This window comes from Armigeres subalbatus, chromosome 2 (genome assembly GCF_024139115.2).
Source record: "Armigeres subalbatus isolate Guangzhou_Male chromosome 2, GZ_Asu_2, whole genome shotgun sequence".
NCBI lineage: Eukaryota > Metazoa > Arthropoda > Insecta > Diptera > Culicidae > Armigeres > Armigeres subalbatus.
The window spans coordinates 355,665,550-355,680,685 of record NC_085140.1 but is presented as its reverse complement, the minus strand read 5'-3'; the positions used below and the strand labels follow the sequence as shown (position 1 = coordinate 355,680,685).

At 40.1% G+C, this 15,136-nt stretch overlaps 1 protein-coding gene across 1 annotated transcript in view; it reads left to right on the top strand.

Annotated features, from left to right (window-relative positions):
- The window catches only part of LOC134212941 (zinc finger protein 585A-like), a 71,635-nt gene that overhangs the window by 12,798 nt on the left and 43,701 nt on the right, over positions 1-15,136 (top strand). The window contains exons 2-11 of the mRNA XM_062691312.1: positions 5,949-6,285; positions 6,403-6,503; positions 6,600-7,044; positions 10,628-10,811; positions 11,794-11,877; positions 12,031-12,114; positions 12,637-12,720; positions 13,531-13,614; positions 14,065-14,148; positions 14,761-14,844. Coding sequence (XP_062547296.1) covers positions 5,949-6,285; positions 6,403-6,503; positions 6,600-7,044; positions 10,628-10,811; positions 11,794-11,877; positions 12,031-12,114; positions 12,637-12,720; positions 13,531-13,614; positions 14,065-14,148; positions 14,761-14,844 — 1,571 coding nt within the window. The remainder of the gene's footprint in view (positions 1-5,948; positions 6,286-6,402; positions 6,504-6,599; positions 7,045-10,627; positions 10,812-11,793; positions 11,878-12,030; positions 12,115-12,636; positions 12,721-13,530; positions 13,615-14,064; positions 14,149-14,760; positions 14,845-15,136) is intronic.

Sequence of the window (15,136 nt, the reverse complement as noted above, 5' to 3'; positions counted from 1 at the left end):
TTCTATTGTTTGTTAAGAATAGAAAAACAATTAGAAGACCATTTCGTCGAAGAAAAAGAAGAAAATACATCTGGTTTTCAATTTTGTACAAAAATCAATCAAACCTTCAACATCATTTAAAGCGATTGATTGTCTCGTTTGCAGAGACCGTTGGAAAATGTTGAATCTACGATACTGTTGAAAGATTGCCAAGCATTGGGAAGACTATATTATGGACGTTCTCTAATTGTTCAGTTCAAGACAAACAATTATTAATTAACAATTATTTATTATTACAAAATTATTTGGAAGGATTATTTTAATAAACCTAACTATCAACGATCCCCCTCTAAAGGTGTGGTGGTACTTGCATTATCACCTCTCTGAGTACATAATTACAATATTTCCTGTTGAACGGAATTCGGGATATTTGTCACAAATCTTTTTTTTTTTACAAAGTCTGCAAAACTCTTTTCAAATTTTTGAGCATTACTTGTTGAAATGCGATGAATATAATACTATTGATATAAAATAACAAATTTGTGACTATGATTTTTGTTTATGAGGTTTCATCACCGCTAGAAACTTGTTGATTGATTGGCTTTTATCGATGAGACGAACTTAAAGTGGAAGGGAGCATTTTTACAAAGAACGACGAAGCACAGAATCGAATTGTAGCGTGAAATATTCTAATATTAGGTAGCGCCAATTTAAAGGAAATTCTAAAAAATTCCACTGAACACTAGAAATGTTTCCGAACGCCGTACAACATATCAGCAGGTTGAAATCTTTGTTATTTTGTCTGTACTGCCTAAGATCGCATATCAGTCCCATATGAATTTTCGTCTTTTTCGAGTTAGAATCTGTAACGGTCATATTCATCATAGTATTATCGAATGCAACTGTTAAATGAGAATGTTTGTTCAGGAAAAGTCGAAAAAAAAAATCAAGCCAGTTTGTCCCAAATGGAAAATGGCCGCATATGAGTCCCTTTTCCTTGATAATGAGACTCACATGCAGTTATTTTCAAGATGGGACAAGTAGGCTTGATGTTTGTTCCTCATTGTTCTTTATTCGATTTTTTTTTTCATATGGGACCAATATGCGATCATAGGCAGTGTATTAGTATGATAGTTCCCACGCTATAAGCCATTATCCGTTCCTGGGTGGACGTTAGGCAAAGTAACAGCGATTTCAATTCCGTGTTGTTCTTTAATGGCCCGTTGCTTACTTTCAAGTTTTTGAGCAATATGCTCGATTTTTATGTGAATTGAACGTCTTAAACTTGAAAAAAAAAAATCAATTCAGATACTATTTCAAAACGATTATCATATAGTTGTTTGTTCGTTATTTGAAATCAAGAAGCTCTTTAAAACTAAAAATGTTCGCGATAATATTAAAATTGCATCAATCAAAATATTAACCAAGTTTTATTATTAGAAACAGCAGTTCCATTTGATTCCTAAAATACAACAAGTGTATCCAAATCTCATTCAACCCTACGGTAACCACCCACTGTTGCGCTCCGCGCAGCACTCATTCTACTTCGCGTTCCCTGATCCTGCTCTCGCTCGCTTGTTTTCGTTCTGTCCCGCTCTATCATCTTGATGTTTTTGAACCGTTTCTTACCTACCTGTGTAGCGTGTGCTGTGCTGCTGCTGAATTGAATACAGACAGACGACTGCTTTACTTCCCGCAATGTCGCGCCGCGTGCCTCCCTTGGCTACGTGTATCATAATAATACATTATTCTCGTGTACAGACCCATCAACAGCGCGTTCGGTGAGACGATGATGAATGCGTGATGAGGATGAAGTTAGTTGGTGTGCGGTGTGCGGTAATGGGAGCTTCCAAAGCATATGAGATGACACACAGCAGCTGAAAAGACGACGGCAGCGGGCAACGTTGACGACGGCAACGCGAATATGGGGATGTGGGTGATTTTAAAGTCGCTGGTTGTTGTTGATAGAGCGCTGCGGTTTTCGTAACTTTCAGCCCATTTGACGGTAGGGAGGTTCAGAATGCAGTGGCTGCGAGAACGCGTCCTCTTCCTGCCCGGGTTTGGGGAAGGAGCATAGTTCGCGCTTTTTAAGTTTTCTGTTCGCGACTAACACGAACACTGTATTGGAACGAGAAAATTTGCACGAGTACACTCTCGTACTCTCGTGGGTTTAAGGTATTGGTATAAAAATATAATATAAATCTAATGTGTGAGAGTTTTAGTCTGGTCGCCGCCGCAGTCGAGGGGCGGGAGGTTAAAAACCTCTTGTAATTTTGTAGAGCACTCGCCTCCGGACCCGGACTTTAGCGCTAGCAGACGAAGCCGGTACGCGGCCACGCCAGCTCTTCTATTTCTTCTTCCATCGAAGGAGAGACAGCTCGAACCCCCGTATAGAAGAATACAAAGTCATGGTGCGATGCATAGTCAGGTCGCCCCCAGCGTGAGGAAAGAGGATTATTTTGCTTTTATTCCTCTTTGATCGCCGAGTTACTTTTGGAGCGACGCAGGGTCGCCGTGTGTTTGCGATGATGATGGCTGCGCGACAAAATTCCTCATTCCCTGTTGTTTCTCGTTTTGCCCAGTTTTTGTTCGTTGTTATTGTTGTTATCGTTGAACCACATCAAACTCTTCTCTTACTTCTGCTCGTTTCTTCCTCGAACCAGCATTTCTGTTTGGCATTAATTCAGCGTTTTATCACTTTCTCTCTCTCTTTCTTTTTCGAAACATTTTCAGATGTCAGTCATAATTGGAAGATAGAAAAAATAGCTCCTTCTGTTACAAACAAATACACACACTCGCTGTGTCCTTTTAAACGATTTCGATCAAACAAACCCTCTTTTTGTTGATTATTTCTAAAGGTAAGAAATCGTTACGCTATTATATATTTACTTACGTTGAACTGTAAGCAGCTGATGCGTCTTTCATGTATGGTTTCTTTTGTGTTGTTATTTAATGCATTTTCGGTTTTTATTATGGGTTTTGTGTGTCGATTATTATTACGTTTTAGATTTTGTCACCGAACATATTAAAATGGAATTCTTTGAAGCTCGAACATAAACGAATGTAAAGAAAAATACATATAATAAAATTCAGAAAATTGATTGAAATATGGTGAACCGAAATTTACCTCTTCACGGATGTATGCAGGTCATTGCATTCACATATAGGTACATAGCATACTGCACGTGAGGATTTTTATGTATAGGTTGATTAGTGGCATAAAGAGCACATATGGCGAAATTAGCTTTTCCAATAGAAAGCAATACAAATCAAGTAATGCAAATATTTCCTTCTATTACTGAAACTATTTTGGGGCGAGCATTTTAATTTAAGTGGAAAAGGCTTGATTTTTTCTATTGTCAAGTTTTTTTTTCCAGACTCATGACTTAGGACTTGAGACAACATGAAACACTATTATAACATTCACAACATTACAAAAAACCTTCTGGCATAATTTAAAGGCAATAAATGCTGGAAATAATTAAATATAGATATGCGTAGCCAGTCAAAGCTAAGCTAATGCTAATGGACATAATTAAACATCGCTTTCCAAAGTAATCGTTTTGCCTATACTGTGGAAAAATGAGATCGATGTTTTGTATACATGTGTTGTGTGTAATATTGGACCTTCCAAAACATGATATTTTATTTTATAGGATCATTAGTCCCATACTTCGAGAATCCTGTCCACGTTTAAATTACCATCCCGTTCAAAATGCATGTAAATCAAAATTCGGCGGAACCTTTTCGAATGTTTTCGATGTTTCTGTAAGAACAACGTTTAGAATTAATAAACCCCTTTATTTTTTCTCTCCTTTTTTAAGCACTCAACAAATCAAAATTGTAGCACTTGAATCGAATTTGTAGTAGAACCTCATGAGCAGTTACATTATCCTTGCTTACAATCATAAAAAAGAAAACCGCTTAAGGTGCTCGTTATGCCTCTAATTTATCTAATTTGGCAACCTAAATAAAAAATGGTCAGAAACTTATTTCTTTCAGGATTTCCTGAATTCCTAACCTGGTATGGTTCTCCTCAAGTTATTTGTAGAATGTATAAGTTTGTCAGGATATTATTTTGTTGTATTATCATTATTCCACAATGCAATAATCAGCGTTCCTGGGCCACACGGGTTCATTACGGTCACATTGGCCTTCGGAATGGCAATGTTCCAAATTGAGTCAAAATAGGTCGTGTGACAGCGCAAACTTCATGATTTTACAAAGTAAGGATGAGAATAATATTTTTAGGATTTTTGGGCCATATCGGCCAAAATCCAGGGTAATTTCTGTGACAACTTAAAGCTCCGTGATTTCACGAAGTTAGATACTGTGTTTTCATAGTTTCTTGACTACTCGATAACAATCAGGTCACCTTGGCCGCAATTCGCATAACCTGCCGGAGGGAAATAAGCTAAATTCTGACAAACTCAAACTTCATAATTTCGAAAAATGATAAATCAATCCAGTCGCATCGCATACTGGGTCTTCGTTGAACAAAACATCTTGTACTCTTTGCATACTTATAGAGGTTTGTTATCTTCAGAATATTACCTCAGGTTAGGCTTGAATGTGACCAGATAGCCTAAGAGCCACAAAAACATAATTTATTTTCCCTGTCATAAGACGGGTTTAGCACTATTCCATTTAATTCCATAACAATCAAATAGAACAGCACTAAACTCGTCCTATGACAGGTTGAGACATTTCACTAAAAGAGCCTAATAATTTTCTTAGAATTTATTTCATTGCTTCGTGGAACCTTCTTCATTGGCATCACATCCCCCACTGGGACATTTTCGCCTCACAGCTTGGTCTTCATTAAGCACTTCCATAGTTATCTTCGAGGTGATTGGCCAAGTCACCATTTTTGCATTCGTATATCATGAGGCTAACACGATGATAATTTTATGCCCAGGGAAGTCGAGGCAATTTCCAACCCGCAAATTTCCTAGACCGGACCGGGAATCGAGCCCAGCCACCCTCAGCGTGGTCTTGCTTTGTAGCCGCGCACCTTACCGTACGGCTAAGGAGGGCCCTTGCGACGTGCCTTGACCCAATTTATAAAATGGGCATTCCGCAGGTCCTTCGGATTGTGACCGATATAATCGGATTGAACCCAAGTAACCCAGGAGACATAAAAAATCATATTCAGCATTAGTCTGTAAAATCATGAAGTTTGAGGAATCACACGATAAATTGTGACTCATTTTATGGAAAGGGCCATTTTGCAGGTACCGGTACCGGATCTGAACGCCCATCTCTAATTTACCAGAAACTCATATGAACTGGGATCCATCCGGATGGAACGCAAATATGGTTTTTACAGTAGTTTGAATTTACAAAAAAAAAACAGAAATGTATTGTCTGTTGAATAAACTACGGCCAAGTTATTATTAATTTTGTTTTAAGTGCTCAAAGTTTTCAAAATTTCTAGTGAAGTAAGGTTATGAGCATTAACTTATTTTTGTATTTGTTTTTCATCAAACTGTTTTGATTATGCTCATGGTTTTGTACATTTCTTTTTTTGTGTCAATTAACCCGCAGCAGCTGTTTTGAATACCAGTAGAAGCATTAATGGCATACATTTTTTCTCACGATGTATGTTTTCATTGAAATTTGTAGGAAGTAAAACGTTAGCTACAAGCATTGAACAACCTGTTCGCCATCATGAGTGCTCGCATCAAATGACACTTACCACCGAGTTTACAGCGGCAATTAACGGTTACCAAGAGCCAGCGGCTTCCATAGAGATCGTCACCCGGGCCTAATCATCCGAAGTAATAACACCCACCAAAAGCTTGATATCGCCTGTAACAATCGCACCCAAAACTAATAGTAAAACCGTAGTAGAAAAAAGTCTAGAAAATATTAGCTTCTTCAAATGAAAGCGCGTCCGCAAGTCACCAAAAATATGTAGCGACTCGTGGACAGTTCCACTCTAATCCCTTCGTTCTCCCTTCTTGTAGATGAATAAATTTTGGGTGCTGACCAATTTGATTCAAAATTCAAACGTGTATCCACTACCTAAAGTTGAGCATCCGCACCACCAGCAGACGGATCAACAGCAACATCCTCCGTCGTCGCAACATCCGCAACAACAGCAGCAGCATCAACAACCGCCTCCGTCCCATCAGCCGCCATCATCGACGACATCGTCTAAGGGAGGGGGGCGACATCCCTCCGGGAGTGGGAACCATGCGTTAGGCCCGGCTGCGCCGGGTCTTTACCATCAGCCGGGCGGCGTTCCTGGGCCAACACCACCAAGCGCCAGCTCGGCTCCAACTGTACCCCCATCGGCCATAGGTGTGCACTAGTTTTGTCGATTGAGACAAAACAATTTTGATTTATAACATAACCATCGCTAGCTTTAAGCGCATCGTTAACGATATTTTGTGTTGAACCAACCTTTCGCCCGATTAGGATCCTCACACCTAACAAATCTTTCCGGACCTGCTGCGAGTGCGCACAGTGGTAGGGGTGGCAGTGGTCATCCGGTTGCACCGCCCGGAGCTCATTTGCAGGTAAAGTGAAGCTTAGGCAAAGTTGACTGTCCTTTCGTTACATCCGTACTATTTTACGTGTTTTTACAATTTATATTCGCCACGGCGCGCCAACAGTTGAACGGAACGGTGCCGTCGGACCACTCGAAACCCCAGTATTTAGGCAACATGCAGGTGCATCCGGCGCATAGTGGTAGCGGCCACCATGCGCCGCCACCACAGTCGCAGGTCCCACCGCAAGCGCATCCGCCCCCTCCGCAGCCGATCCCGATCGTGAAGCCGGAGTTCAAGATGCCTACGATACCTGCCCACCTGATGGACGTGCGCGGTCCGGACGGGTCGATCGTCAAGATCAACATGCCGGAGCACCACGACCCGACCAAACCGCCCAACAACGTCGAAATGTTGAAAGTCAACATCGAGGATCTCAGTCAATTTCTGTCGTACCACGAAGTCTTCGGAAAGCTACCTTCCGACATGCTAACGGGCCCGTCCGCTAGCCTAGTGCCATCATCTGCTACCAATACCGCGACGACTAGCTCCGGTCACAGTAATGGTAAATGTGAGTTTTGCTCTGATATTAGTTTTTTGTTTGGTTTGGTTTTATGTTGATTATTTTTGTTTTGTTTTCCCTCGAATTGAAAACAGGTTCAACTGTTTTTGCTGATTATGAATGAAGACAAGTCTATCGTATAAGTCAATAAGCTATGGATTATCTTAATTTATATTCTAAATGTTGTACTGTTGAATGCAGATAGACTGAAAATGAAATTTGTTGAGGCCGAAATACGTACATGTGAAAATACAATCAAGTAGTAAACGCAGGACTCATTCCACTTGGACCATTATAGTTTACTTATCTTCAAATCAAATACTATCCTGATTTGTCAAAGAAGTCCAGCCTGGCGTAGCATGGGACAGGAGGGTGGTCAAAAATCGCTTCATTTTCGTCCTGAATTTGGTTGAAGTTCGGACGAGTTTGGCGGATTTGCCTTCTTCGGCACAAAAACAACATCGTTGGCTTCAAAACACTCCATCACCTGTTTCACGTAATAGCACAATGCCAGATCCGGTCAAAACAATTCTGCTTCACATATTTGGCCGTTGATGGCCGTTGTTATGTATGGATTACTAAATTTGCCGCACCCGCAGATTACCTGCCACACCAAGTATTTCTTAGCAAATTTATCAATCTTCTTATTCCGGAACTTCTACGGAGCATCTAGGCGGGACTAGCCGACGAAAAACTCCAGGCTGGGGATCCACTTTACGTCCGCTTCAATGTAAATCTAGTCTACCATTATGATGTATTTTGACTGCACCAACCACTTACGAAAACTTTATAGCTACCTATTTCGACCTCAACAGTAAGATCGTTTTCAGCGTCTCATAACGACTGTATTCGATAAAAAAGAGACACACAAAAATAGTCGCCAAAAATTCTTTTTTTATTTAATTTTAGATTTTCTTCCAAATTTTAGAGGATAAACTGCAACATTATGGGTAGGCTTCTATTTCATTGGTTTATTGGATTTCCTATTCAATACTGAACTTTGCCCTTGACCTCTTATGAGGTTCTGTGCAATAGTGGGCCGACTTCTTTTGATACTTTTACTCTTCAAATCCACCTTGTTCTCGAATATCTTAGGAATTTTACGCTGTTTAGCTTTCAAAATGGCCCAACATTTTTCAATTGTACGAAGTTCGGTGGGAAATTGTAAATAATTTAAGGGCACGTTCCAGAAAATATCCCAAGGAAATTCCAACGTATTTTCAATGGATTTTTTTTTGAAAAATATCCGTGATAATTTCGAACAACTTCTTGTGGAAACCTAAAAAAAATCGTATGGATTTTCCAAAGAATTTTGCGTGGAATTTCGAAGAATTTCCTGTTCAAATTCGAAGAAGTTCTAGTTGAAATCAAATTTTGAACGAGAATGGTCCGTACGGACAATATCATTCACTCGAAAGCCATTTGCCCGAAAGTTATTTGTACCGTATGTCATTGGGCCGAACAAACCATCAAGCAATAACCCATCCAGCCGAAAATGTCATTTGGCCGACATACGGCCGGAAATGTCGCTCGGCCGAACTGGTAATTGAGTCGAAAAGTCGTTTGGACGAATAGGGCACTGCACGGACGAATCTGTTTCTCTTTCGTTCTTCATGAAATTTGACATTCACAGGCCTTGTTGTTTTCTAATTTATTTGCAGCGAGAAAGAGACAAAGCAGTCCATGCAGTGCCCTATATGGAATATGGCTGAAAATGCTATTAGGTAGAAGGGCTATTTAACCGAAATGGCCGCTGGTCGTTTGAGCGAAATGGTTGTTCGGCAGAAAGGACCATTTCTAGACCAATATTCGAAAAGGGCTGTTAAGCAAATATTCTTTTCTGCCAAATGATTCTTTCTGCCAAACGACCATTCCAAACGACCATCTGGCCGAACATATCGTTTAGTCGAAGTGGTCATTTGGAAGAAAACGTCATTGACCGAAAATGAAAAAAAAAAAAAACGACCGTGAGTGTCGTTAGGCTGGACTATTAATTTTCACATTTTGATTTATTTGACATTTGACAATGACATTTTTGGCCTAGCCGTTTCGGCCATATGTAATTCGGCTACTTACGGCTTAACGTGTTCTTCGGGTGAGTGGCAAGTGGCCGATTCACGCCGGTGCTGACGTAGGCTAAAATAGCATTTGGAGTGACGCCAACGGTTTTCGGACCGGCCCACACTTTTAATCCGAGATCTGCACCTATTGTGATGCAGATCTTCTAGCTCACCGTGTTGGATCATTCTAGAATCTAGAGTTTTAAAACAGTATCTGTATCAAAATACTAGAAATTAAATTTACAGTCGCCTCTCCACATCTCGATATTGAAGGGACCATCGAGATAACGAGAGATCGAGGAATGGAAGGAAAATTGAAATGGGTACTAAATAGATCGAAAAAAGCTCGTTGCTGTAAAAAACGACAATAAAACAAAATGTCATCTCTTGTTTTTGATGCGTTTGTTACTGTCCAAAAATGGTCTAGTAGCCTAAAAATTCGAATATATCAACATAAGGAGAAAGAATCCTGAACAAAATATGACTAGAACACATCGAGATACAAGCCCAAATGTATGTAGATTGAAAGGACCGAAGAAATTATCGACATAACCATCGAGTAGAGAGTCTACTGTATTATTGTTATTATTATGGCTCAATGATTTCAATGAAACTTGGCCATTGCATGCATTTGTGGCAAGTAAAATAATCCGAGGATTCCTTCCACTCGAAAATATTTTAGACCAGACAGAGAATATGGTACTGCACGAACGAATCTCTTTTTCGTTCGTTCTTCACGAAAGTTAGAAAGCAGCAAGTCCATCTTTATTGAATTTTGGCATGCTTTTCAACTTCCTCAGTTATTAATTGAAAGCTTTTATATGCCCGCTATTGCATGAGTATGTATCTTGCGTGGCAAATACAATGGATACATTAATGCTCAGGGTGTGAAAGTTTCCAACCCGAAAACATCCTAGACCGGATCAAGAATCGAACTCGCCATCTCCGGATTGGCAATCCTACGCCTTTGCTCGCAAGGCTACTGGAGACCCCAACAAAGACCAGGCTAAAGGAAGAGAAACAACAAGGCCAGTAAATGTCATTTTAAACAATGTGTGGCCTTGCTTTTTTATATTTTTTTGCAGTGAGAAAAAGTTAAAGCTTGTCCCTGTTGACGTCAGCCGCTTCCGGATTGGCATTTGTCATACGATTTGACTATCGCTTTATTGCAATAATCATTTTGTCCACTTGCTCAATTAAAGTGAGCAAGTTTTCACATAGTAAAATCCAATAATTAAAACATTAGTAAACTATATTTCTTCATATCATTTTCACCTATTAAACAAATATTAAAGAAACGCTAGAATATGTAGCGTAATCAGCACCACCTTTGGATTAAAACCTACAACTACTATACGGTATTATCAGTTTGTTACTTTCTTAGGTTGAATTATTTTCTTCAATTTACATTTTCTACATCTGTTACAAGTCATCAAACAATCCGAATCGTGCAAATTTGTCGCGCTGGCTTGCGTTGTCGGTTGTACCGATGATGATCTAGTGTTTCGCTAAATACCGCTTGTCCCTTGCAGTAAACCACATCCGTCAGCTTCCTCAAGGCGAATCGCCATTCAAGTGCAGTTACTGCGCCAAAAGTTTCACCCGGAAGGAACACCTAACAAACCACGTGCGCCAGCATACCGGCGAATCACCGTACCGGTGTCCGTACTGCGGCAAAACTTTCACCCGGAAGGAACATCTAACGAATCACGTCAGGTGAGTAGAAGCGTCCCGAGGATTTCAATTTTCCGTTTCAGAACAGAATAAAAAAAAATGCTACAAAATGACTGACATTTATCAACCCTCCCTTCTTTAGCCCCCTCCAATAGGTTAAAAAAAGTTTAATTATTGAAATAAAATCAAATCTGGAACAGAAGGAGTCCTCTCTGTCTTCTTACATTGGTATACTGAAAGTCGTAGTTTTTGTTTTGTCTGCTTTTAGTTGTGTTTTTTTGAATTTCGCTTTCTTTTGGTTTTACATGGGAATTCAAGAAAATTTTGTCTATAAAATATTACGAGAGAAAGTGATACAAAGTTGTGCGCATACTAAATTAACTATACATGTGCGGATCAGGCTTTCGCTTTGTTCGAACGGCCCGCGGTGGAAGGGTACACCCAATTACAGCGTCACGATATGACTGAATCTTCCATCGCTCGATCATTCTGGCGATCTTGGTAAGCTTGGTGCTGCTCCTGCTGTTAGAATTGTCCTCCTCCGCATCGTCGAGCAGCTTCAAGATCCGGTTGAAGGTTCTGTTTCGGGTCCGGGGTCGATACGGTGCGGCTTTCGCTTGCCGTTGGAAAAGTTCCTTCTCATCTGACGTCATCTGACGCCAATCGTTGGCGGCTTGTTTGATTGTCTCGTTCGCCGGTAGCCCGACCCTGTGGTAAGAGCGCGCAAAGTTGATGAATGGGTTGCGGGAGAATTCGTTAAAGCGTGGAATTTGAATGACATAATCAACTTGTCGGGAACAGGAAGGAATCAGGTCGTTGCCCGTGGCCATTGAGGTCTTAGTGTTATTCGCGAAATGTTACTTCTCTTAAAAGACGCAACTGTCAAAAGCAGACAAAGCAAAACACAAATTTGACGCGTATGTTTCTGTTGGAGATTGACTTGCCCCCTGTCTTTCGATTTCTACGCTATCTTTGATGTAACTGACGCTGTGTTTTCTTCCTCTTGTTCTATTTCTCTGAACAGATTGCACACGGGCGAAACTCCCTACCAGTGCACATATTGTGGGAAGAAATTTACCAGAAAAGAACATCTTACCAACCATGTCAGGTGAGAGAAAAAATCTCCCGGTTTTGAATCGGACCTTTGTTTCTGATTTCGTCGGACTTTACCTCCGACAACGTAAAATTCTGGTTACTAACTTTTCTCTATTTTCCGTCATTCTTTTCTCGATTCTCGCGTGGTTCCATGTTGGGACCACAGGTTACACACCGGAGAGACCCCGTTCCAGTGCACTTATTGCGAGAAGAAATTTACTCGAAAAGAGCATTTGACAAATCACACGAGGTGAGCAGCTTTTATGTAATTTTATCGAGTACAATCGTGATTCGATGATTAATTTCCCACCTCTACCCAAGCAATAAATTATGTTCGCAAGTTGGTCAAACTGGCAGTCATTAAATAAATGAATAATTTTAAATAACATTTAGTCTCGTTTTAAGTGTTTGCATTAAATTTTGACACAAGAGGGCATTTTAGTTGAACCGTGGATAAACCAGCGGAGACCCAACTAAAAAGTGACTCATGTATTAAAATCTGAATCAGCGAATCACGACTGTAGTAATTTGTTATGTAGACCACCTTACGCTCGCGAAGGATTTTGGGTAGGCTTGCTGGGGATGGGATCCTCCTTCCGGACAACCGGAACACAACCCAAATTTGGCGCCATCTATTCTAGCTGCGCAACCTGGGCGTAAAAGAGGAACGTAGTTCAGAGAGCGAAAATTGTGCGAGCTTTGGGCGAATTGGCAACAACGAACTCCAGCATGATGTGGACAAAAGTAGCTAACGTTCCTCTTCTTCCAACAGGTTACATACCGGCGAAACTCCCTTCCAGTGCTCGTACTGTCAGAAGAAATTCACCCGCAAAGAGCATTTAACGAATCATGTCAGGTGAGCGTCGTTTTTCCAACCTAGTAGCTTTGTTGACAATCTATTTTTGGCCAATATCAATCACATTTGAGTAGTTAATTTTCTTCCCAAAAATCACAACAAAAAAACGAAAACAACTCAATTTATTTGTATCTTTTCGAGAAAAAAAAAACTTAGTTGCAACTTACTACTTCACGTGTTTTACAATCAGTAATTTTTTTCCTGTAGTTAGTTTTTTGGCATTGGGAAAATTGTAACCTGGCTTTGGGTGTCAGTGCTCTTCTGACTCTCCAGACGCGATGGATGATCGATTTTCTTGCAGAATGCGTGACAGATTGAAAGAATGTTGACAAAATGTTGTTTTTGATAGATAAGGTTGTTATCATTTGAGTCCGCTTAAAGTCATAGATCGATGCACATTTAAAACAACATTTCGTCAACCCTATTCTGTTTTCACTGGTACGATCGTAAGATTTGAGTACGTTTTGTTTTCAGAGTGTCGTAATTAGTGAAGTATGACATAGATTGCGTGGCGTAATTGTAAGTGAAATTATTCAACTGCTATCAACAGTAACGCGGAGCGTTTAATATCAGAAAATATGTTCAACTCCATGGAGACAATCACTTGAAAGCTGGGTTAGAGTTTTCCTGCTACCAAAAACGAAACGAAGAAGAAAATAACGTGAAAAGAAAACCAACAAATGCTTTCTGCCCCGAAACAAAAGAAAATTACGAACTAAAACGAAATTGAGCCATCATCACATAAAAGAAAAAAAGAAAAACCGGCGTTAATCTCATTCGGAACCAACCTTTTCTGAATTCTTTCGACAGATTACATACTGGAGAAACCCCTTTTCAGTGTACCTATTGCGAAAAGAAATTCACGCGCAAAGAGCATTTAACGAATCATGTCAGGTGAGCGTCGTCGTCCGCAATATGTTTGGTATTGGGAAAATTGTAACCTGGCTCCACGAGAAAGCACAATTCGTATTTTTCTTTAAATCATTACTTTCTAGAGGTTGTTTTCGTATGGAAAGAAAAAAAGGGCATTAAGAAAACAAAGGTCGAACAGAAGAACAAAGGAAAAGAAAATCGTGCAAAGGAGGGGAGCGGACTTGACGAGTCCAGTTTAGTTTGTTCTGAAGCTTGTTTTGTGTTCTCATTTAAATTTTGTTAGTTTCCTTTCCATTCTCTGCCTTACCCTAGGGAATCATATCAAATTATTGTACTAACAAAACTTGTATAAACGGACAGACAAGAAAGCAGCTATCTGCGGGGGCTCAAAGCTGGGTTAAAGTTTTCCTCGTATTGAACGCCCGTATTAATCAGTTTGTCCCTCATCTTTCCACATCATCCGAAATGCAGAATACACACTGGCGAGACTCCGTACCGGTGCACGTATTGTGAGAAGAAATTTACCAGAAAAGAGCGTTTGACGTATCACATAAGGTGAGACTACGCTCCTCAATCGTCGTCATGCACGCACGCACGCACGCATACGCACACACATCGTGTAGAATCAAGATTTTAATTGGCGCTAAAAAGTACCATTCTTGTACGATAAAAAATTGGGAAAAACATAACCAGATAAGCTCCACTCACGAAAAATCAAAAATTCAAAATTCAAAATTTTACCACCCACCGTTTTGGCTCGAAATCTTTGGCAGTTCTCTCAATCAACCCCCCGTTTTGGCACACACACACAAAATTCAAAATTAACTCCGTCTCAATTGGCTCACTGGTTTGGTTAGAATATTTCCCGGGTTTTTCTCTCGAGAAGGTCTTCCAAAATTCTGAAGATGCAAGATACCGTTTGGAAAAATACGACACATGATCTGTGGCGGAAACGAGAAAAGGAGATTGTTGTGTAACTTTCGTTATCGATGCATAATCCTACAAACTATTTCTCTTTCTCTCTTTCTCTTCCCATATTTTTTTTTCGTTTCCTGTTTGTCGACGATACTCGTGTGGTCATCCTCTACCATTCCGCCCTCGGAACCTAAACAATCCAATTACTCTACCACACGAACATCTCCACGCCACGGGGTGACGATAAAACAGATGGCACACCGGAGAAACTCCTTATCATTGCACATATTGCGAGAAAAAATTCGCACGAAAAGAACATTTAACGAATCATGTCAGGTGAGCGTTGACATACTCCAATCCATCCTCTAGCATTATTGTGTTATCTGATTACGTTTCTATCTGATCCACATATATAAATCATACTTATTAGGTTTTTCTTTTTTGCTACATTCCAATACTACTAAATGTTAATCTATTCATCCCGTTTCTCTCTTTCTTTAGAATTAAGCTAATATTGAACCTTGAAAAAAAAATCTCCCAAGTACAATCCTAGCTCCTGTTGTTGTCCCGTCGAGAAATCAAAATCACTTATCTCCGGGCCCTCTCAAAATGGCCAAATTCGGCTTTT